At 39.0% G+C, this 24,156-nt stretch overlaps 1 protein-coding gene across 3 annotated transcripts in view; it reads right to left on the reverse strand.

The window, feature by feature from the left end:
• CNTLN (centlein) overlaps nt 1-24,156 on the reverse strand; it is a 160,097-nt gene that overhangs the window by 28,332 nt on the left and 107,609 nt on the right. For all 3 annotated transcript variants that reach the window (XM_033173714.1, XM_033173715.1, XM_033173713.1), the window contains 3 exons: nt 8,268-8,459; nt 3,088-3,185; nt 1,180-1,306 (listed from right to left, as the gene is read on the reverse strand). In XM_033173714.1, the coding sequence (XP_033029605.1) occupies nt 1,180-1,306; nt 3,088-3,185; nt 8,268-8,459 (417 nt within the window). The remainder of the gene's footprint in view (nt 1-1,179; nt 1,307-3,087; nt 3,186-8,267; nt 8,460-24,156) is intronic.

The following is a 24,156-nucleotide window of genomic DNA, read 5'->3' on the forward strand; positions in this document are numbered from 1 at the left end:
CAACTTCGTAGTTATTACAAAATTCATAGCATTTAGCAAGTAGACAGATATAAGCATGCAGAAAGTATAGCTACATGGAGAATTAGTGCTTTCAGGTTTTGATGGAAAGAAATATTAACCACACAACCCTTCTGTTAGTATCCAGCACCTATAGATTTTGTTTGGATCAGCCTTTCTCAAACAACTGTAAAGAAAATATATTCAAGTTCTATGCAATCTATGGTATGCAGATACTTTCTCTCCCCGAAATCAAAACATGCAAGATTTAATATCACAGCTCTTCAAAACATTGATTTTCTAAAACAGAAACAGAATCAAGGATTCATTTTGCACCTTCTTGGTGTGATTTCCTCTCAACCCCAACCCCCCAACCAGCCCCCCTCTTTTTGGCTGATGATTTCTTAATGACATCTTATCTCTGACATGGAGGGCAAGAGAGGAGTTCTCTCTGGAACTGACAAGTGCTTAATGGCTGCCGGTACAGGCTACTTTCAGAGCAATGCAGCCAGCACCTGATTTTAAAGAGAATCAAAGTAGGGCTCGCCTCGAAAACTATTTCTGCTCTGAGGTTGTACAGTGTGAAGCCTCAGGGGTTCCTCCATGTGAGCCCTGTTTGCTGGGAATAAAAGGGTGCTGGGCAGATAGCGTAAGGAAGGCGCAATTTCACTTCTCGTCCCTTTAAGCATCTGCAAAATGCATTAAATATTTAGGGAGAAAACAACTTGCAGAATAGCATAAAATGGAATCATTAAATATATAACAGCGAAAGGGATAACGTGTCACTGTTATTATAAAGCTAATTGAAATGTAATCTTTTCTTTCTGCTAGATGTTAGATAGAACAAACACATATATTTCACATATCAGGTAATTGAGCTGCATTTTTTTAAAATCAACAAGCATAAGAAAAACCAGCTTCACTATATACCATATGTACACAGCAAACCTTTCATTCTCACATTAAATTATTTTACTGTTTAGATAGCACAAATGTGCTCTTTTTATGAATGAATGGAATTATCACGACTGCTGCAATTAATCAATGAGATCTGATAGCATTTCTAAGTGCAACACTTTTTTTAAAAAAAAAAAACCTCAACTACGGTGTTAATATTTTGATTTTTGTATGTGATGCTCGTTTTGGAGGAGGGGGGTTAAACACACAACAAACACGACAGACCTTTTCTTCAAGAGTTTGTAGTTTTTCATTAAAGCTTTTTTCTTTTTCCTGATTTGCTTTCATGCGCAGCTTCCAATCTTCTATTAAATTCCTTTTCATACTTAGGTCTCTCTCCATTCGAGAAATCCTTCAAATAAGGAGGAACGCAATATCCACAGAATTAGGAAACATTACTACTGTGTGCTTATTTTGAATAATTAAAATGTATGACTCTGGTGAGTGCTAATCTTTGTACATTTTGCCAGTGCAAAGGTGTTGGAAATCATTGCATTTTTCTACACATATAAAGATACAGCAGATAAATTGAAACTCTGAGGACTTCTGAACTCTAAGCACAACATTATTATACCAGCAATGCAAATGCACAGCACTTCCTACAGTTAATCATACTAAGGTGAGCATACAATTATGAGCAAAGAGAAAGTAGAATATTGTATTATTTTGGTGTAGGCTGACAAAGTGAAGAAGAGGTAGAATGTAATTTACTAAAGTATCAATTTAAAAGTGCAAATATGTGGACTGCCCAGCATGATTATACACCTTTATTTAGGATGTAAAAAGCTTCATAACAATAAAAAGGAAGGAATTAAAATATGTCTGTGGGTAATATCTGTGGAAAATCAATACACTGATTTCAAAGACAGCATTGCTTCTACACACAGCATCTCTGAAGGAAATGCACACTTTTCCATAGCAAATCTGTGGCAGTGGAATTTTAAAAACTGCTGATTGGGTGATATGTGAGACAAACAGGATGCCTATTGCCTTATTACTTGAAACTGTTTTCTTATGGCCACAATACTTTATCCAAATAAATCAAATCAGTATGTTGAATATACATAATACATTGTTGTTGATATCATGTCACATAAAATCAGCAAGAAAACCATGGCATAATAAAAAAAGGATAGAAGGAATTTACATTTGAATGGTCACCTAACCGTGTATTGGGAGCAATCAAGTAGATCACCTCCAGCAAAGCACATTCTGTATTTACCATATAAAATAATGGTAGGGCACAGTCTTATCTAAAATCTAAAAAATGGAGGGGCTGGGTTCTTTAGCTGCATCTTAAGGCATTAATCAATGAAATATGCATTCCATGAATGTATTTTAAAGATACTCCTATCTTAAAGGTGAAGGAACCACGTCGATAAAATAATTTTTATTTCCATACCACACATTAGTAGGTAGCAAGTTTACTCATCTGCAGGCATTTCTGTGACTTTAATAGTTGACTAGATAATCAATCTACAAATCTATAGTATGCACTTCTGGAACAAACCAGTTAAAATACAGTGTTATATATGTAAAATAAATAAGATGTGATTTTCAAAGTTAATGTTTTTCAGAGTTAAAGCTGCAATCCTATAATAAACACTTATACCTGGGAGTCAGCCCCACTGAATACAATGGGATGTATTTCTGAGTAAACAGGAACAGAGTTGCAGAATTAACAAACATAAAAATGAATAAGCCTAACTGCCCTTTTGCAGGTGTAAAACTGGAGATTTAATCCTGTTTAAGCATCTAAACCTTGACTTGTCTTTAAGCCCTTAGGCATTTGTATTTGAAAGATTGCTTTTAGCTGGAGTGAAACAATCATTTAGATTTACATCAAGGGATAAGCAAGCTAACTCTGCAATCTGAAATGTGACTGTTGATACTCTTTTTGCTATACAGAAATTATAGTCAGTTAACAACTCATCAGTTTTTGTCTTTTGTTTTTAAAGTCATCAGCATGTACTGCTGCAATAGTTTGAAACAGGCATCATAAAGAAAAAAAGAAACTGGATGGAAAATATCACTTTCAGAAAAATGTCTCTACTTGACCCAAAATTCTGTTAAGTAATTACATTTCTGCCACTGGGGGGAACCAGACACAATGGAGAGGCAAAGTGAACCTACTTTTCCTGTAGTTCACGCATCTGTTCTTCTTTTCGCTGGACTTCATATTTCAAAGATTTAATGGTTGATGACTGTTTAGTGATTTCATTATTTGCATTCTAGATTGAATAAAATATTTATTAAAGCCTCAATAGTGTAGATTTAGAATTATCGAAAGTATAACTCATAATGATCTTGTTCCAAACAAAAAAATTTACTGTATAATAGTTTATAGTCTATTTTGATCACTATTAAACAATCATTAGTGTACATCACAGCACAAAAGAATATCTCTTACAGCTTTTGTGCTTAGAAATTCTGCCCTTTAGAAACACTTTGCTAATGTTTCACACTGCTGACTTTATAACCACTAAATGGTTATTTATCAGGGCCAGCCCAGAGGTAGATACATTCCGTCTTATTTGGCAGAAAAAATATTAAACTCTTATGATCGGCTTACAGAAATTTTCCATCAACTGTGTTTCCTCAAAGGATAGGTTTGGGAAACAAAAGGCATATGTCTGAGAGACCTGTGCTTCTTCTCAGGCTTTTGATCTTCAAGATTTGCATGAGACCTATGAGAAACATTACGTAAATGGAGCAGGAGTTGACCGTATAGTTTTTTGGTCTGTTCTCCCCATGTCCTCCTTAGGCATAGTCACACAGGACACCAGCATCTGGATCACTTCCTCTACTGTTACTATTTTCACCACCAACACGCCAGAATTTTAGCAGGCTAAACAAGGATGTCCATAGACTTTGTTTTTTCTATGTATACTACTTGGAAGTAGACAGCACAACTTAATGTACACAGATGATCATAGGGCCTTAAATCAGTTATTTTAGGCAACTCTGGAGAAAAGGGAATGTCACAAAAAGAAACCTCTCAGCCGTTTGAAATAATCCTACCACATTTTCCACAGTGATCAACAGCTAAAATTGGTGGCGTGGAACTGCAACAATTAACTTTCATTTTGGAGTATTTCAGAGTAAATGGCATCCTCTCCTCCTCCACCTTTCGATGCAGAAGTGGGAGATGAATTCACCGTAGGTGTGCATTCCTATCTGCAAGTTCAGCCCTTGTTTTGGCCTGGGGAATTTACACATTAGGTGTAAAACTGTGAGTGAAGAGATGGGATAGGCAGTAAACCCAAACTCTGCTGGAATGTCTCCTGCTCATTGCAGCCTTCTAACTCCCATTAACATTAATGGGAGCCTTGCACATAGTATTCTTCCCCTCAAGGGAAGTATAGACTCTGATGGGTAGAGTATGGGGTAAACTGCAGTTATATTGAGCAGCCTCTTCTGCACTGCTACACCCTTTTACTCACTGGCTTAAAAATAAAATGATAGCTGTTCCTCTAATTAAAATCCAATAATACTGGCTACCCACAGTGCCTTGAAATTCCGACATTTTCTCATGGCAGGGACTGTAACGATCCTGTTTTAGCATTCATATAATGAAATAAAAATTAAAAGCAGGTTTGCGAAGAATGTAAACGCAACTTGGTAAAGCATGCCAGGAAGTTGAACCTCTCATTAGTTTTTTTCTTTTTTTAAAAAAAGGCTGGCTCTGCATGTTCATAAACACAATCATACTATAAGGGATGAAAAATAATGTTATAGTTTATACTCCTGAGCCACAAAAAGAATGCAAGTCATAATTCTTGCGTTACAGTGCACTTCAACAGGAGCTTTCTCTGGGTAAGGAAAAAGATTTTTCAGAACAGAGCTGCAGTCATTTATTACATTTACCAAAAAAAAAAAAAAGGTGGGGGGGGGAGGGGGAAGTGAAATGTTTTCATGTGGTCAAAGCATGCCTAGGATTCCAGCAGTTCTGCACTGGGCATGTCACCCCAACCTGAAATATATTAAGTTTAACCTGAAAATAGTTAAAATGATAGATGGCAGCAGAATAATAACTGAAGTTCCTTAGGCCAACTTGTGCAGCATGACCTTCATTAAGGGTGAAGTGCAACACACCGTCAGAGGCGTTTACATGTGCCAAGTGAAAGTGGACACTTGTGCGGAACGTGGGCCTCTGCAAAGAGCTACACAGCAGTGCTTGTGTCCAAGGGGGAAAGTCACCACTTCCTGTGGAAAACAACGCTGCAAAGAAGGGGAAAGGAAATGAAGCAAATCTCTTCCAGCAGTGATTGGGTAGGAGCGTTAAGATGCAGGAAGCCTGGTTCTCAAAAACCACTTATTGTGTGGTTAGACTTTGGAATTTGGAAAGGGGGGGGGGGAGATACATGAATAAGGTACAATCTCGGACTATTTATCCTAAACCTTGCAGGGAAAACTGAGACGCGTGCACGAACGATGATGGCTTTATAACAGGTTCTCAGGAAGTCAGATGCATCGTATAAGTTAATTGCATTTCTAATAGCTTTCTTAAAATTCTCTTTGCTAAAGTTGCTGGACAATGCAGGACACACTGAGGGGTGTATTAAGAAGCCACACCGTTAATATGTAAACTTTGATATGTGGGTAGCTGTAGCAAATCACAATGTTGTGTTTTTCCATACAGCAGCAAACTTCCAGGTGTATCCCTTGTAACTGCTTGAAAAGCAAGGCAGTCTTATGAACAATGCGCTATACTAGGAAGCCATGTGGTATAGGGATCAGAGTGATAGACTAGGACCGGGAAAACTCCGGTTCAATTCCCAACTCAGCCATTAACCTTACTGGTTGATTTGGCACCAGTCACCATCTCTCAAACTAGCCTACCTCCTAGGGTTGTGATGAGGATTTCTTTTTTCTTTCTTTCTTTCTTTTTTTTGGAAGGGGAGACAAAATATATGCTGCCTTGAGTGAACTGTAGGAAAGGCAGGATATAAATGCAATAAATAATAAAATAATGTTGACTTTGGAAAAGCACCGGGATACTTGATTAGGGTTTTCATGAGTTAGTATTGGGAGACTAACGTAGGGTTCCACTAAAATCTGCTTAACTAAATCAGGAATTAAGATTCAGAGGTAGGTAGCTGTGTTGGTCTGACGCAGTCGATACACAGATACACACACACACACAGTCCAGTAGAATCTTAGAGACCAACTAATATTGTTTTTGGTAAAAACTTTCGTATCTGAAGAAGTGTGTATGCACACAAAAGCTTATACAAAGAACAAACTTGTTTTAATTTTTTATATAAATCAGGAATGCCATCGCACAGTGCTATGAAGGTTGATTTGGCTCTAATTAAATATTTTATCATCCACTATCCATGATGTTTGTGGGTGAAATAGGAAAATAACATACTAAAATTCACTACTTTGAAATAGTCTGTCCACAAAGATGAAACCACGGGCTTTCTCCTCCACCCTACCCCAGGGTTCTTCCTTTTACCAAGAGGAGTCGTCTTGCTCTATCTGAATCCAAATTTTAAGTATGTTATTTTCTGGGACCTGAGCACAGTACGGAAGCACTGCTGTGGCCGTCCGGTGCTGGGCTCCCCCCCCCCCCCAATCAACATTCAAATATCACAAAACCTTCAGCCTGCATGTACTCTTTCTTTCTGTTTCTCCAACCTGTGCTCTCTATGTACTTTTTGATATTGCCAATGTTTCCATTAAGATTAAACTCCATACTGCAATTCTAACCCCCTCAAAGAAGTCAAGATGGCACTATACACCGGATAAACTAGCCAAAATGTATAAAAACAGATCACATTTATGTTGGAGGTGCGATAAAGAATGTGGGTCATATATGCACATGTGGTGGAATTGTCAAGAGGTTAGTATATTCTGGAACAATGTTTATGAAGAATTGAAAAAATTACTGAAATGCACGTTTAAGAAAAAACCGGAATTATTTTTACTAAGTATAGTGCCAGATGAGATAAAAAAACCAAAAAGAACATTAATACTATATGGAATAACAGCGGCCAGAATATTAGTAGCCAGGAATTGGAAGAATAAGACCTTACCAAGTATGATAGATTGGCAAAACTTGATGTTAGAGTACTTTGAATTAGCAATGAACACCGGAAGGGTAAGAGAGCAGACTAAACAAAAAGTCCATACTGAATGGAAGCTATTTGAGGAATACCTGGAGAATAACGGTATTAGGAGCTCCTTTATAGCAGAAATAGACTGAACCAGATGATAAATCAAGTAAGAGGTAATAAGGAGACAAAAAGGAATAAAAAGAAAAATTTACAACTGTGCGATAAATATAGACAATGAACAACAGAAACAGCGAGTTTAGTTGGAAGTCTTTTTATTTAACATCGAAATGTTTTAATTTGTGGAAATTCTGTTACAATTTTTTGTTTTTGATGTTTGTATTGGATTATTATGTTTGGTAAGAATGTAAATAATTACATCTTTCCTTTTATTATTTTCTTTTCTCTCTCTATCCTTATTCTCCCCCTTTTCTTTCTCTTCTTTTACTTTTCCTCGTCCAAGTGGTGTTTTGTTGTATGTTATCTATATTATGTTTTGTTCTATGTCGTGATAATTGTTATATGTATGAGTGTTTTTTAAAAGAATAAAGTTTATTATTAAAAAAAAAAAAAAAAAAAAAAAAAGAAGTCAGGAATGCAAAATAATCATTGTGATAAATGTGATTGGTGGAGTCGTGCTGGTTTTTTAAAATGTTCACCAATACTGTTGAAAGTCGACAGCATTTTCTGATTAGGCTTGAGGCTTTCCCAGAAACATTGGAAAGACTTTCAGACAGGTGTTCCAGAAAGGAAGAAGTTTCTGGGAGTGGACAGCAACAGAGGGTTGAGGAGAATATGACTACAGGGACCTCTTTCTCCTAGATTATATTTTCATACTGTCACAAAATGCAAGGTCACTATCCTCTCAAACAGCCACAATGGTGATTTATATCCTTCATAGGACACACACATCCAGTGAACGTAGCAATTTTAAATCTCACTTCTTATACTGTAAAGAGTGGAATCATATGATTTGTCTTAAACACAGCCTAACACTTTCAACAAGCCAGATTTAATCATAGTCCTGGACCTGATTTATTTTCTCTAATCTTTGAACAGATGAAGCGAGCCAGTTCAATTTCATCTGACTGAATGTTAAGTAATTCTTATTTAATTATGGTTGTGTGACCATCATTTAATAGCAAATTTACCCAAGCTGCAAGATGCATTTTATTTTTGGTCTTTCAGCGCTTGATACTCTCTTTAGGACATAAAATGCAAATTTCATAATAATTTCATAACGTGGACTGTCACCTTCAGTTTACACTGCATCTGCTTCATTTCCAAATCCACATTCTTTAATGGAGTTGCTGGTGTCATTCCAGTAGGGCCAGATGTCACAGGAGACAGACCCTCTCTCACTTTCATAGACTGGGTCAGGTGGTCCAACTTCCCTTGTAAATCTGATTTTTCTCGCTGCAACTCAGTCAGGTTGGACGTCAGTGTCTGTTTTCCAAAGAAAGTAATAATAGCGACAGTTGTGTTCAATATGCAGTAGAGACCAACATGCTGTATAATTTTACATTTAGAATTATGAAACGCAACATATGCACCGTGCATTGTCCAAATTGCAAATGCGTTGGCTGATTTCGCTGGTTGCAAAACAAGATACAACCATATTAAAAAAGAAGGGGGAAAGTGGAGAGGCTGCCTTTAGTGATATTTGCCTATCAAAGGGGAGAGGGAAATGACGTTTTAAAGAATAGTTAATACTGTTCCCCACTGCCACTGATATTCCTTGTGATGTGTATGTGAAAACAGTGAAATATTCTCAGATTTCACTTTATGTAGGAAATGTGGATTGAATGTAATGGCCGCCGGAATAAGTCCACATGAATATTCTATTGACAAATGCTATGGAGCAGTGTGCTTTGACTTATTAGGTTTGTAGGACTTGTGGAGGTTAAAGCAAAATAGACCATATGCCCTGCAGAACTTCTGTTTGGCTGGTCTTCATGTTGTTGCTTCTTCCCTTCCTCATGTACACACAAGAGCCAGGAAACCACAAATTCCATAACCTTGACCCTGGGGCTGATGTACTTAACTGGTAAAAGCCAAGCTGGAGCACGACAAGATAGCAGATGTTAGTTGTTTATTCCACTGGGTAGGTCTTACCACCCAACACTGCAGCCAAAATGCTTCTCATTTAGCAACATAAATGTTAAGTCCAATTAGCAGATGAGGCTTGTTAGGGATTTAGTTCATATGAATAGCAAGCAAATAAACTATTTCAGTCTTACTGAACTTGACTGACAATGGATCAGGAGCATTTATGCGATGTGAAATGGTGCTGCAGCGTGCGTCTTAAAATGGTAAAATGAAGTATTCAGTATTTACCTTAATTTTGCTATGCTGTGGAATATAGGAACATGTTTTATTCTGTAATAGCTGGAATAATCTTTTACCAGACTGTAGTCAGCAGAAAGCCACCAAGCTTTTAATGGCATAACAGCCGAAGGCTCCTTAAGAGCTCAACAATAGTACTATTTTAATATTCCAAAGATGCTTATAATATGGTAGTTTAACATAAGGAACAATTAGACAAAATGGTATTGCAATCTCTCAGAGGAGCAAAAAACTTCCCTTGTGAAGACTCCCAATTAGACACTGCAAAAGATGCTACCATTTAAAACAGCTAGCTGTAGCTTCTTTATATTTTGTACTGAAATAAGGAGATAAGAAACAGATACACTATAATGTTAATCTGAAGGTAGAAGGCAGGAAATAGAAGAAAGGACTTAGGAAGCATGCACAAAAGCAAAGAATGTAGACAAGAAAAGGGAACATTAAAAAAAGAATTGGAAGGAAATATTGGGGCGTTATTAAAACAGACAATAAGCCGCCCCAGAGAAAAATTGGGAGGCAGTGGGTTTGCCCAACATTTATTCTCTCCAAAAAGCCTTAAGACTCATGTATTCATTTCTTGTTCTTTTTCATTGATGTCTTCACTAAATTTGCCATTTCTCTCGCCTTAAAAATATTTTTAAATCATTTGTGTGTGTGCATGTGTGTGTATCTCCTGTTCTCTACTACTGAACCTGAAAGACTAGAAGTTGGGGAATTACTGGGCTCATTTAAAATAGGGCAGTGCTTTCTTTTGAGTTGAATAATTTGACTATGGGGTTGATGGAGGTATGTGTACAATATACGATCAACACAAACCAGAGCTATATGCTATTTATTTTTAATTCAGTGAGGAGGAAAGACAAGCAGATAAATTATAATATGTCTGGTGTCAGACATGTTGTGCCGGCTGGGGTACTTTGCCCACCTTTGGTCCCCACCCTCATTCAGCTCTCACACCTGTGTCTCCTAGAAGCTGTCAGCATGTGACAGCAGTCACACACACCGGGGATGGCTTCAGCAGGCTGGCTAAACCAGGTGAAGGTAGCTGATGGGTCTCAAACCCTCAGTAGTGGGTCTAACAGTATGTGGGTCTAACAGTATGTGCTGTAGAAGGAAGTGAGTAGCAGATGGCATTCATCAACAAGGAAAGGGAGCCCATCTAGGAGAAGGAAAACCCTGAACCTAGCAGTTCGAAAGCACGTCAAAGTGCAAGTAGATAAATAGGTACCGCTCTGGCGGGAAGGTAAACGCCATTTCCGTGTGCTGCTCTGGTTCGCCAGAAGCGGCTTAGTCATGCTTGCCACATGATCCGGAAGCTGTACGCCGGCTCCCTCGGCCATTAACGCGAGATGAGCGCCGCAACCCCAGAGTCGGACACGACTGGATCTAACGGTCAGGGGCCCCTCTACCTTTACCTCTAAACCTCTCTGCCTTGTGGTATATCTTTAAAAGAAGAAAAGGCAAATGAGTAAACCCTACACAAATCTGGAGTGGAGTCACTAAGACTGCTGCATGGCACTTTGTACGCCTCCTTCCAGCAACTCCTGCAGCCAAGCTGGTGCCAAACGTATTGCTCTTCTTGCCTATGAACCACATCAGTGAGGCTGAGATGGGGGTCTTGTAACCTGGGCAGTCTAGGACCTCCATACACAATGCCCTAAGTGTGTGTGTGTGTGTTGTTTGAAAAATCGTGCGCGATGGGCCAATGGCCGTAATAATAAATATCTACACAATGCCCTGGCTTGAGCCCTGGGGAGGTCACTTCGGTGCTGCTAACACAACAGTTTGACTCCCCCCCCCCCCGAGGCGCACTCTCTAGGCAGATGGATGCCAACAACAATTCACACTCTATTTTACTTGGTATGATCCTGTGTATATGACATACACCATGTTGGCTGGAGTTGATAGGAGCTGCAGTCTGGGGGCACCAGGTTGGAAAAGGGTAACATACACATGATTATACTGAAAGCCATTAAGACATTAACTATCAATTGTAAAAGAAACCAACTTTTTCCTAAAAGCTTTAAGCTTTTGGTTGGTTAAAATGAGACTGAAAAACACTGAAACTTAATCTATACTCTAGTCACCCCAGAAGTCTATCCAAACATCAATACCATAATTTACTTATTGACACATTCAGTGGCCCAGATCCATAAAGTGAGTCTCAACAAGGCTTCTTCAACCTTGGGTGTACAAATGTGCTTGGACCAGAACCCAGAACTTTCTCTAATAATTTTGGCTGGAGCTGATGGGACGCCCACATGCTCCTCTGAGAACAGACATCTTATTAATTATGTCCATGTACCAAGTTCCAAAGCTAGGGAGCAAAGAGAAGCAGTTCCCAGTATAAACCTTCCAGAGCATACAACCTACTTGTCTAAGCTAGCCTTTGCAGCTCAAGAGTCAAGAAAGCTCTGGGAAACTTCACTGCATTTGAATATATTTTATTATGTTCTGATGGATGGTGTTTGCTTTTGTAATCTGCTCTGAGCCTTTGATAAAGGATAGGTTGTAGATCTATAATCACAGATCTGTTCAGATCTGTTACTCTAGATCTAGTCTTCCCTATCTCAAGGGCTCTGGACAGGTCACAAAAGCACCTTCCAGCAGAATTGAAACTAAATATATAAATAGCTATCAATTTATAGTAAAAATAATCTTCATGTCTACCCTATTTATATAAACGTGTAACAGCATTAAAATAGATCTTTCATATAGTACATACCTTGGGAAAACTCTTTTAGCACTTAATGATAGGTCATGTTATAATTTAGATTAGACAAAGAAAGGACTGGCACGTTAGTATTAAAAACATAGTAGGGGGTGGTAGCTGAGGGCTTCTGCTTAATCAAGATAATCAAGATACACTTCTTTGCTGATCTGATGAACTCAGTAGATAATAGCAAAAGCCAGCAGATGTATGGATAAGCTGACTGAAGTTAGTGTAAACAGCATGCATTATTCCAAAAACTCTCTAGGTAACTGGCAGCAGGTTAGGATAGCAGCTGTAGACAAAAAAACATCCAATTTCTTTTCTGTAGATATATTTTTAATAGTGATCCTCAGAGGATTTTAATTACCTGTGTGTGTGTTTTATATTGTCCAGGAGCAACAGCAAAACCATAATTAAGGTACTAGAATTTAAATTGGAGACAGTGATATTATTAAGTAAAATGCCTTAAAAACTGACTCAATGCAGTAATGCTTTGTAAAAGCTTCTGCGTAACTGAGTATGTCTGTAGGGTTTTCTTGTATATCAGCCTCTCCTCTAAGCTCTCAAGTAAACTATTTTACCAAAGGCTTCACCTCTAGAAGAAAGGCTTTAGCTTTGAAACATATCTTTGTGTAGTAGATTACACTGCTGTTTATATCGTATTCTAAGAAAGGCTGGAGAAAAATAATTTAACCAAATGCCACATTCTGCGTCATGCACCCCTATTCTGACACCTCTATGAAAATAATTGTCTGAAACAGAAAATTGTAGGTTTTTATTAAAAGAACATAAGAAAAGCTCTGCTTTGATCAGGCCAAAGCAAAGGCCTGTCTAGTCTTGCAGTCACAGTGGCCAGCCAGATACCCATGGAAAGCCCACAAGCAGAATCTGAGATTGTGTCATGTGGTCCTGTCCAACCATTTAGGCTCAGGACCATAATACCCCAAGGACCGCCTCTCCCCATATGAACCTACCCGGACCCCGAGATCCATCATCTGAGGCCCTTCTTTGTGTGCCTCCTCCACAAGAGGTCTGGAAGGTCTGGCAACACGAGAAGGGGATTTTTCTGCAGCGGCTCCCTGTTTGCGGAATGCTCTCCCCAAGGAGGCTCACTGGGCACCTTCCTTATACACCTTCAGGCGCAAGGCAAAACATTCCTCTTTAACCAGGCCTTTGGCTGATTGACATCCAATCCCCTTTTAAAATGTGTTGGGGAGGGGGGGATTATTGGGCTGTTATTGTTTTTGTTTTTACTGTGTATTTTGTGTTTTTATGTTGTGAACCATGTGTGGGAATAGGACAGTATGCAAATGACAATAATTTATGCTTTAGTCTCATTGAAACTAATGAAACAAATCACCCAAACCACACAAGCTATCCAGAGGGCACCATGCTGCCTACTCCTGCTCTAAGGCATGTTTGACCTTTACACTGATAAAACATTTGCCAACACACTAAAAGCAATGTATTACAGGGAGGGATCGGGGAGGTCATTGCACCCAAGTTGTTATTTGGTCAAAGCGCTCCATCTGTAGTTGTAGCCTCCAGCATTATGCGACTGAAAGCACAACGCCCCCTTCAAAACATTTAGCTACTTTAGTGCATGTTATGAAATTCCCATCAACATCTGAGCATATTCCAACGCTGAGAGTGTAATTTCTCTGGTCGTTCGATTTTCCTCCAGAGATTATCCTACTGACTCCTCCAGCATCACTTATACCCAGGCCTGTCTAGTTGACATCGCAGCTTGGATCATCTGTACGGCATACGAAGGGAATGCCAAAGAGGAACTGAGATACTGAAAGTAGTTTTTATGGGGACAGGAAGGATGCAAGGCAGGCTGGAATGGTTAAGTGTTGCAGCAGTTATTAATAATAATAATAAATTATTATTTGTACCCTGCCCATTAACACAGAACTCTGCAAAATTATAGCACCAAATGGGACTAGGTAAGTATACCCATGGTCTTCTATTTCTTGCAGATTTGGAGCTTCATATAGGTAAAATATTTATGAAAAACAACAGATGTGGGACATCAAGCCACTACTGCCTTCAGATAAGAGGCTATAATAATTTAATAACTTGGAATTCCAAGATGCTTTTTTTTTTCATTTAAGGAAAGGAAAGAAAGGAAGTCTTTCTTCTACTACATAACTACATGGAGAAAAATGGAAATGAGAAATGGCCACCTTGTCAGATAAGATGGACAAAGCAGGGAGGGAAAGAATATCCTTACTTGCTCACTTTCGTAAGAGCTGCCAAGATTACACATTTATAAACTATTTCCAGATAGTTACTGAAAGATAACAGTGTATTTCGCAAAATGTCAAGCAAATGAAGGTAATGCAGGACTTTCTAACGAGTACTTTAGCTAGTTGCTAGACTTCATCAGCCTTTAGAGACCATTAAGTACCCTTTGGTTAATTGGCCAGTGGTAGATTAATCTTTTATTCCAGCAGCACTGTTTTAACACCCCTTGCACTCTGTCAGAGTAGCAGCTGAATGACAAAATAATATTGTGCATGAATAATAAGCAGAAAAGTTAAATTAACATTTCATATTTCATATGCCACACCTGTATGTCAGCGAGAGAAAAACTTTATTTTCAAGTCCCTGACATTCAACTCTTTTTTTAAAGCAATCCAATGTTGACATCTCATCGAGTTGAATCTTCCTAATTACTGCTAATTGCCTATCAAGATTTTGCTCCCCTTGAAGTTCAGTTGTCTAGTATAAATGAACACTGCTCTAGCGCATGCTGCACAGACAGCCATGACACTTGAGGTGTGCTACATTATTATGAGGTCATACTAAATATGGTTTGCAATTAACAAAGCAGCTTTTAAAGATGCTTAAAGGTACCGAAAATGCCAATCTCTAATGAAGTGTTTAAACTACATCCCAACAGAGAAATAGAGGTATGTTCTTGTGGATAATACTGCTTTTTGCCTTAAAAACAAAAACAAAACATTTGTAAGTATTTTTTCCTGCCAATGGGATTCACACTGTAGTTTCAGTTCAAAGGTCACACTAACACGCTTTAAGGAAGATTTTGTAAACTGTCACCTCATGTGCTGAAATTAAATAATGAAACTTAGGACAAATCCTGTTGTTATTATTATGTTCTTATATATCATAAAAGTCTCAATTTGGCAACACATCAAAAATGTGTTAAGTAGGCCACCAACTGAAGATGACCCATCTAAAGAAGTCATCCATTAAGAAAATAATCCGGAAATTATCTCTCAAAGCACCTCCCCTCTCTCTCCGCTTTTCAAATAGGGCCAAATCAAGTTCTTGATCGTAGCTTCATACATTAGGGCACTGAGGGGAAGTTTATCTAGGAATGGCAGCATTAATACATTTATGTATGTTCCACGAATGTGCAAACTTGTGGTTTTAAAAATCACAACACTGTGTGTACACTTCTTATGAACTGCTAACTTCTGAGTGTTAGCAGAAAGGAACATCAATAAACTAACGAACACATTAATGTAATATAACTAATTGTAAGTTGCTGATTACCAGAGATACATATAAATGAAACCAGTATCCCGCAGAGCTAGAATTCTTTCAGATGAATTGGGCCAATGAATTCATCATACCTATTGTGAACTGTTTACTTGAATGCACAGGTGACCAGGGGCACAAGACTCTTAGGCTCCTTTTAAGAGGGCCTTTTTGGTAGTAGTGCCCACTCTGTGGAATGCCCTCCTGTCAGATGTCAAGGAAATAAAACAACCATCTGACTTTTAGAAAACATCTGAAGGCAGCCCTGTTTAGGCAAGTTTTTAATGTTTGATGTTTTATTGTGCTTTTAATTCTGTTGGGAGCTGCCGGGTATTAATCATCATCATCATCATTATTATTATTGGTTAGAATTTATGTAGCCATATCTGGCAATAGACATTATTGTATTTATCTGCTGCATACATTTCTTGTAATCCAAGTACAGGCAACCCCCAAATTGTGCCCATCTCATTATGCTCCCGTTCTACCGTCTTCTAGATCGAAAAGGACCCACCCGTCAGAGGTCACATGACAATTGGACACACCTAAAATGGTCGCTGCCTGTAGGTGTATAATCACACACTTGGGTCTGGCTTATTGAGTGAACTTTTATAGTCATGTTTTATACAAAACCAAATACAGTTATACCCCGTGTTGCGTTCGCTGCGGGTTGCAAATGAATGCGCCGAACCCAGAAGTACTGGAACGGATTACTTCCGGGTTCGGCGGTTCTCGCATGCGCAGACGCGCCAATTGACATCACGCGCATGGGCAGACGCGCCGAATCGCAACCTGCGCTTGCGCAGAAGTGGCGCTGCGGGTTGCGGACTGCTCAGGATGAGAACGGAGCTCCGGAACGGATCCCGTTCGCATCTAGAGGTACCACATATGTACACTTATGTGAACACAGGCGGATACGATACGTTTATGCTCACTGTCCATTAAAAGTTCAAAATCCTGTTGTAGGCACCAATGTACCACTTAGGCAGGACACGAGAGGATATCTTTGGATGTTACATTACTGTTCAGGTGCCCTGCCGCTGCTGCTCACACCAAATATTGGAGGAAGGAAAACAACAGGTTCAGAATGGCAAAATTAGGTTAGCACATCTCAAAGTAGAGGCTGGCTTTACTACGTTATTATCCAGCATCTTGCCACATCTAAGGCTGTAAATGAAGTACTTATATGAGAGCCAGTAAGGGAATTTCACAGCCCCTACAGCTCATTACAAATTTAACAGCAGCAATGCTCAGTATTGATATGTTTCAGGTAACACACAAATATACTCATTGAGGAATGGGTGTTGGATGCTTCCATCTGTTTTCCACATAGCTAACAAAAATATGGAGAAACAGACATTAACATAGTAGTAGTAACATAATATTAAGGATTTTTGGGGGGAAATGCTTCTGATTATTTAAATTTAATGTAACCAAAGTATATAGTCTTCCAAATGACTTTTTACATGCACAAAAAATAAGGGGATGCTGAAAATTCATTTGCAGCTTTAAGTTCTCTTTTAGGAGTGGAAGCAGCATTTTCTCTAGACTCTTCTTGTGCAATGAAGACAATAGAAGAATATACAATATTTCCCCCCTTTTTTTGCTTCCGTGCATCTCAGGCATTTCACTGCCTTCTTCTTCAGCTGTAATAACGTTACACTGCATGGAATGTAGGAAGCTGTCTCCTATCAATGGCCCACGAAGCTCAGAATTATAGGTATTTACTTACTGGCATGAATACTGTACCCTTTAGCCAAAAAGCCTCTCAAAGCAGCTTACAGAACAAGGGTCTCTCCTAACCTTACCTGGAAATGCTGGGAACTCAGCCCGAGTTCTTTTGAAATAAAAAACATTGTGTTCTAGGACTCAGCTATTGTTAATTTTCTCAATAATTTTTAACACAAGTCAATGTATACATACTACGGAGAAATCATGATAATAATAACACCTCTGGACAAAAGTAAGCAAGCAGCTATTAACTGCTGGAGAAAGTACAAAGCTCTATATATCTTTGAGTTTTGTTCATACTAAAATGGTGAGAAAAAAACAGGATACCAAGCCACATAAGATGTTCTGGATGACATTTTTGCTACCATTATCCTGAAATCTGTGACTGTTCAATAAAAATGCTTTGAGACCTTACTCCTGAGGTCCCCAATCCCATCAAACCTGTAAACGCAAGTGAAAATTAAAATGGACGCAATCATTTTCTTGTTAATTCTGCATCTGTTGTTCTCACTTTTTAAAGGACTCCTGCTTATCCAACAGCTTGAGGAAACCATTTTTTTCACCCGTCTCCCGGAACATGGAAAGGCCTGCGACAGTAAGCAGAATCTCACCAGGGCTAATAGGGAGGGGAGCCAGGCACACTTCCACTGGCAAATTATAGTTGCCAATCCTGGCCACAATATTGTTGTCAAACTCCACCTGTGCCTTCAGTTACCAGGCTTTTCAAGATTGTGCTCTGTGGCTTAGTGCTGATGAGCCATTTGGCTCTGAGCTACAAAATTAACTCTCCTAGCAACTTAGCCTGCTCCCCGCAGAGTGCTTACATTGTCAATCTTTATCTCCTATCAAAGAGAGGGTCTGCCTAAATGGTTCTATGAACGCTTCATGTGCTGAACTACATTCAAGCTGGGAGGGTACTCTTTATGGACTTGGCAGAGGTTTTGGTGGTGGGAGGAAATCACTCAGCAATGGATAAAAATCACTGCATGCACCGAAGTGCTATGATACAGTTTAGAAAACATCCGTACAGGCCAAACAAATGGCGCTTGAGTAACGACCAAGAGTGGAGGCTGTGTGCAAGGAAATCAAATCTTTCCTAAGGCATAAACTCACTAAGGGGGAAAGGAAGAATATCCAGTGTCCTATCTTCAATACAAGGATAATAATGCTGACCCACTGTACAGGGTTGTTGTAGTGATTAAGACGACAGAGGTGAAACTCTCCAAATTACTTAAAAGTGCTATAACAACATAAGGATTAAAAATTTGGCCAAGTTTTAATTAGTAACGATAGTAATATTAAATGGAATTGTAATCAAACTAAAAAAGGATTGTTTTCTGCCAATTTCTAACTGCTCAGGTTTTCGTTTATTAATATCAGTTGTGGCACATGGTCACATATTTGCAGCTACAGTCATTTGAATATTATTGGTAAGTTTGTTTGAAAATTTTGTCTATTTTGTATAAAAGCCAGATCAAATGCTAGTTAGGAAAATCCACATTTGGGTGGCATATTCATTAGGCAACTAAAAGAAGTGTGCCCACCTTGAAGCTTTCCTCAGGGTAGATTGGTTTTTCAATTTTTAATTTTTAAAAAAGAGGGGGAGGAAACAGCTTATGTTGAAGCATGTTTGATGCATGGCTCCCCTCAAAGAATCTTGGGAACTAGTTTGTTAGGGGTGTTGGGAATTGTAGTTCTTTGAGGGGTAAACTATTGTTCCCAGGATTCTTTGGGATTCTATGTGTGAAAGAGGAACCATGGGAGGAAGCAGGCAGTCCAATGAAGCTACTAGGTGCCATGCAGGTTCCAGGTTGCACACCTAGAAGTGATGGGAAGAAGCATACAATAGTTGATCACCTACATTTAATCTCTGGCTTTGTGTATAAAAAGCTTTCTCTGTATTCCTGTTTTCCACTTATCAAGGAACTTGTGTTTTTCACATAATGATGGAGATAATTGCTATTATTTATTATTTATAAATTCATAATACCAGTCATATGCTTATATAACAGTTTACAACTGCATATAAAATCCAGATATAATTAAACTACAAAGAGCAGGGGTCGGCAACCTAAGGCCCATGGGCCACACGCGGCCCATGGACCCCCTGCTGCTCACTCAGGGACCCCCCCACCCGCCCGCTCGGCTACCGTGTGCCGCGCTAAACCGGTGCAGAGCAGAGCAGGGACCACCTTCCACGACACTGGCCGGCTTCCCATTGGCTGCAGGAAGCTCCGGAAATAGCGTTTGCGCATGCGCGCACACTCCGGCCCACCGCGGCGTCTGTGGGACCGTGAACCGGCCCAAGCCACAAAACCTTTGCCGACCCCTGACATACAGCACCCCTAATATACAATGAATAAGCTAATTAAGAATGACAAAACACTTAAAAGCAGTTTAAACAATAAGATCAGAAGATCAAGCTCAAAGGAGTGCTTGCCTAAAGAAGTGTGTTTTCAGCAGCCGGGAGAATGCCAGTAGTGATGGGCCTCTCATATTACAGTACAGAGGGCATTCCACAACACTGGCACCACAAGTAAAAGAAGCCTACCACCATGCTACCAAAAGCTGATCATCATCTTCAGGCTGTGGCAAATCTAACTGGGTACCAATTACTGATCACAGTGCCCTTATCTGGCAGTTGAGAGAAATACAGTTTTCTATCTGGTCCACATTTATTTAGGGCTGGCTCGGTGGGCGATAGGCAGCCAGTGGTGATCCCTCAGCACGGCCGGGATATGTACCCAATGATGAGCATCCCTCACCACAGTTCCTTAGGTATTATCTGGATTTTATATTTTCAAAAACAGAGGATCAACCATTGTATGCTTCTTCTTCCCAGCTAGATTTCTTTACCTCCTTCTGGTCTGATGAATATTTCCGGAAACCTCAAAAGCTAACGCCCTATTAGTAACATTTTGGTTGACTCTATCAAGGTATTGCCCTAATGTGGAATTTTTATTCCGAGCCTTTGCTTCTTATTAGTTAACAAAAACTTGTTTCACATTTGATTTGACAGTTTAGTTTCTTGGAAAAAAAATCTGTACATTCTAAAATAAATAATTCAGTTATTTTTGAAATGCATACCAAAACATTTTGAAAACATGTACAGTGAAGGAGTTGGGGTTTTTTTTTTGGATGGTATTACCATGAGATCAAAGCCATAGATTTTGTGACCACAGTGCATGCTGAGATTTTAATGAGACAGGCTCTCTCTCTTTCTCTTTCCCTCTCTCCCACACACCTGTAGGTGAACTGAGACTAGCAAGGGAATTCCTACAGGGAATATAAGCATATTCTTTTATTCTGTGATGTATGAGAACTATCAATTTGCTACAAACAGAACAGAAATTATTGACTTGTGTTGTTCAGATCACATTTACCAACTTAAAATATTCTGATCCCAAGTGCATTTGAAAACAGAGTGGAAAAATAGTATGACTTTATTGGACAGGGTATTTCAAATGATAATCATACTTCTCTGAAACATAATATAAAAACCGCAGCCATTGGGTTAACAAATATCACTCGCCTGAGCTAGAATATAGGACATAGGGATAAGACAGTCACGTCCAATTCCACATAGATTCTCAGCTTGGATCCTGTTTTTTTGCCCAGTTTACCTTACGAACATGATCCAAGTGACATTTCACAAATTCCTGGATAAATGTTGCTACACTCTGCCAGCAGAGAGACAGGCTGTGTCATGTACAGATCAATAATAGCACCGTGTTTCATCAGCCTCAAAATCAAAAGTGCTTCATCTGGCAAAAGCCATAGCCCTTGAGAACCCGACATATATATACTAAATATCCTACTAGGATTGCCTGCTATGCAGGCTGCCAAGCCAAAGTAAAAACAATTCGGGGGTAGACAATGAAAAATTATATAAATAGGACTTTTAAGTTGTTATCACCAGTTATACAAAGGAAAAATCACAAATAGCTGCTGGAAAGAAAAGCTGTTTTTCAGTTCTTAGCATAAATACTTTTGGAAAAAGTAACTGCTAGCATGAGGTGCTTTGTCCAGTAAATAAACTGTCCTGGTGAGTATGGAGTAAGGTTACCAGATATCCCAGTTTCCTGGGGACAGTCCCCGGATTTACAAATCAGTCCCCTGATTAGTAAGGTAAAAGTAAAGGTACCCCTGACCGTTAGGTCCAGTCGCGGACGACTCTGGGGTTGCGGCGCTCATCTTGCTCTATAGGCCAAGGGAGCCGGCGTTTGTCTGCAGACAGCTTCCGGGTCATGTGGCCAGCATGACTAAGCCACTTCTGGCGAACCAGAGCAGCGCACAGAAACGCCGTTTACCTGCCCGCCGGAGCGGTACCTATTTATCTACTTGCACTTGGACGTGCTTTCGAACTGCTAGGTTGGCAGGAGCTGGGACCGAACAACGGGAGCTCACCCCGTCGCAGGGATTCGAACTGCCGACCTTCTGATCGGCAAGCCCTAGGCTCTGTGGCTTAGACCCCTGATTAGTAGGAAGTTGAAAAGTGTCCCCGGATTCATTGAAAAATATATATGGTAACCTTACTATGAAGACCACAAACACTAAAAGACATTCATTGGGCTGTGGTAGTACATAGAAAAAATACCAGACCCCATACAGGAAAGTAAAAATAAACACCTAGTGTAACATTTTATCAGAGTACAGTATTTAGGCATGCCTTAGGATCCCAATACCTAGCTTCTCAAGTTACAGAATCTTGGAAAGCCCAGTTGGCAAGTCCATCATCTGAGTTCTTGGAAAGGTTTCAATAAATGCAACTGAGGAGAAAGCTAAGAATGGGGGCAACAGCCTTCTAGCTGCACTTGGCAGGAGCAAACTGAATCCTGGGAGCCCTACATCAGCCTGTGGGCAGAGCCAACACCCAATCTGCTGGCTTTTAGTTGTAGGAATGGGGAAATTGCATGGGCTTCATTTTTGGTATAAAAAGAAGAAGAAGAAGAAGAAGAAGAAGAAGAAGAAGAAGAAGAAGAAGAAGAAGAAGAAGAAGAAGAAGAAGAAGAAACAACAAAAAGGCCTTACAGTTTTGTTTCTACATGTTTCCATGCAAAATGAAGCTAACAGTCTTATTTGTGAAACAGAAACTGAGAACTAATCCCACTCATTTTTGGTAGAGCCAGCAGAAATGTATTCAGTACTCTGGCTACAATTCAGAATGACACACACACACACACACACACACACACAAACTTGAAAAATTCATTTCAGAATATATACCTGAACCTATATCAAATGCAAATATATTGACAAAAATTGTGCACAGAAAGAAGGGAATAGCCTCAAACCACTCCAGCCGCACTTCATTTTCAGAGTGCTACAGATTTTTTTTTTGATGGGTTGGATATATTCTGAATTTCTGGGCAGCCACCAACACTGGCTATTGAATATAGTTGATACAGAAAGAACTTGAGTACTGAACTCTGCAAAGGAAAGGCCAACTTGTACCCACTTTGTTTCTCTTCTGTGAGCCCTCTTCACAACAGTGGAGAAAAGATCTTAGGAAATGTTTCCTACCCCAATATGCAAATATAAAGGAATTTATAAATTTTCCAGAATGTGCAAACAGTTTCCATCCAGGAGACATTTGCTTCTCATCTTAGATTGTTTTAGTTTAGGTTTAGATGCGTTAAATTGTATCTATACAGGACAACTGCTTTTGTATCTGGAACACACACACAAAAGTTGTATGTAACTAAAGAAGCAATTAAAAGCTTTTTTTAAAGTGACTTTTGTACATGCTAGGGCATAGGCAATGTTGATGGTTTTAACTCCTTTTATGAGTGAGTAATTAGAATAATAAAAGATACAAATGACTGGTTCTAGAACACAATTTAGAAGCAGCACCCTCTAATCCTATGATTCAGTGATAGATTTCCTTTCTTTGAAACAGAGATGGGGAACATTGACTCTTCCAGACACCATTAGCTTTTTTATTCTTTCATGTGAGAGCAATCATTATTAAATACAAAAATAAATACAATATGTTAAAAGTAACATGCTTGGGGGAACACTTATAAAGTTTATCAGTTTTAGCTTAAAGCGATTAAGAAATGGTATAACTATTAAGTAACATATTATCAGCATCATGAATTATTATATGACACCCAGAAATTGTATATTTTAAAGAAAGAGTTCTGTGTTATAAACCACTATCAAGAAAACAAAACAAAAATAAAATAAGGGATTTGCTTTGCACTGGAATGAATCACAAATGAAAACTTGTGATACAATTATAGCAAAATCATGCCATACGTACAGGAAAAAAATTGATATAGTTTGTATTAAGTTTTCAACTAAAAGGAGAGGGCCATATACAGTTTTAAACTCCCAGTATTTAAATACAAGAATATAAAGCACATACCTAACGGGCTTGTTGGAAACGGGAGTTTCAAGTGCTGAACATCAACTGAATCGGGCCCCTTACTTTATGCCAAGGAAATCCACAGGGACCTGCCTTTGTTTTCTAGGAAGGCTATGCACCAGTATTTGAATACCAGCACTCCCTCTTTGAGGATAATTCACTTGCCTTGCCACATTATACCTTTTTAGCATCTAGCATCTATCAACATTCAGTTTGCATTACAATGAATATAAGCACTCAGACAGGTCTGATTCATGCCAAACAGCTGCTGTAATTTATGAATAAGCCGCATTTCCAACATGCAGCCTATGTAAGTTCATTAATAATGGAAGACTTTTTAAATAGCAATCCTGCTTTAGAGATCAGTAGAACATAAAAGGCATTTTGTTTGATCGCGGAAACATAAACCTATGGAAAGGAAAAATCTCCTACTGTATCATGCCCTTGTACTTTAAAAAATATGTATGTCACAA

Source organism: Lacerta agilis, chromosome 16 (genome assembly GCF_009819535.1).
Source record: "Lacerta agilis isolate rLacAgi1 chromosome 16, rLacAgi1.pri, whole genome shotgun sequence".
Taxonomy (NCBI): domain Eukaryota; kingdom Metazoa; phylum Chordata; class Lepidosauria; order Squamata; family Lacertidae; genus Lacerta; species Lacerta agilis.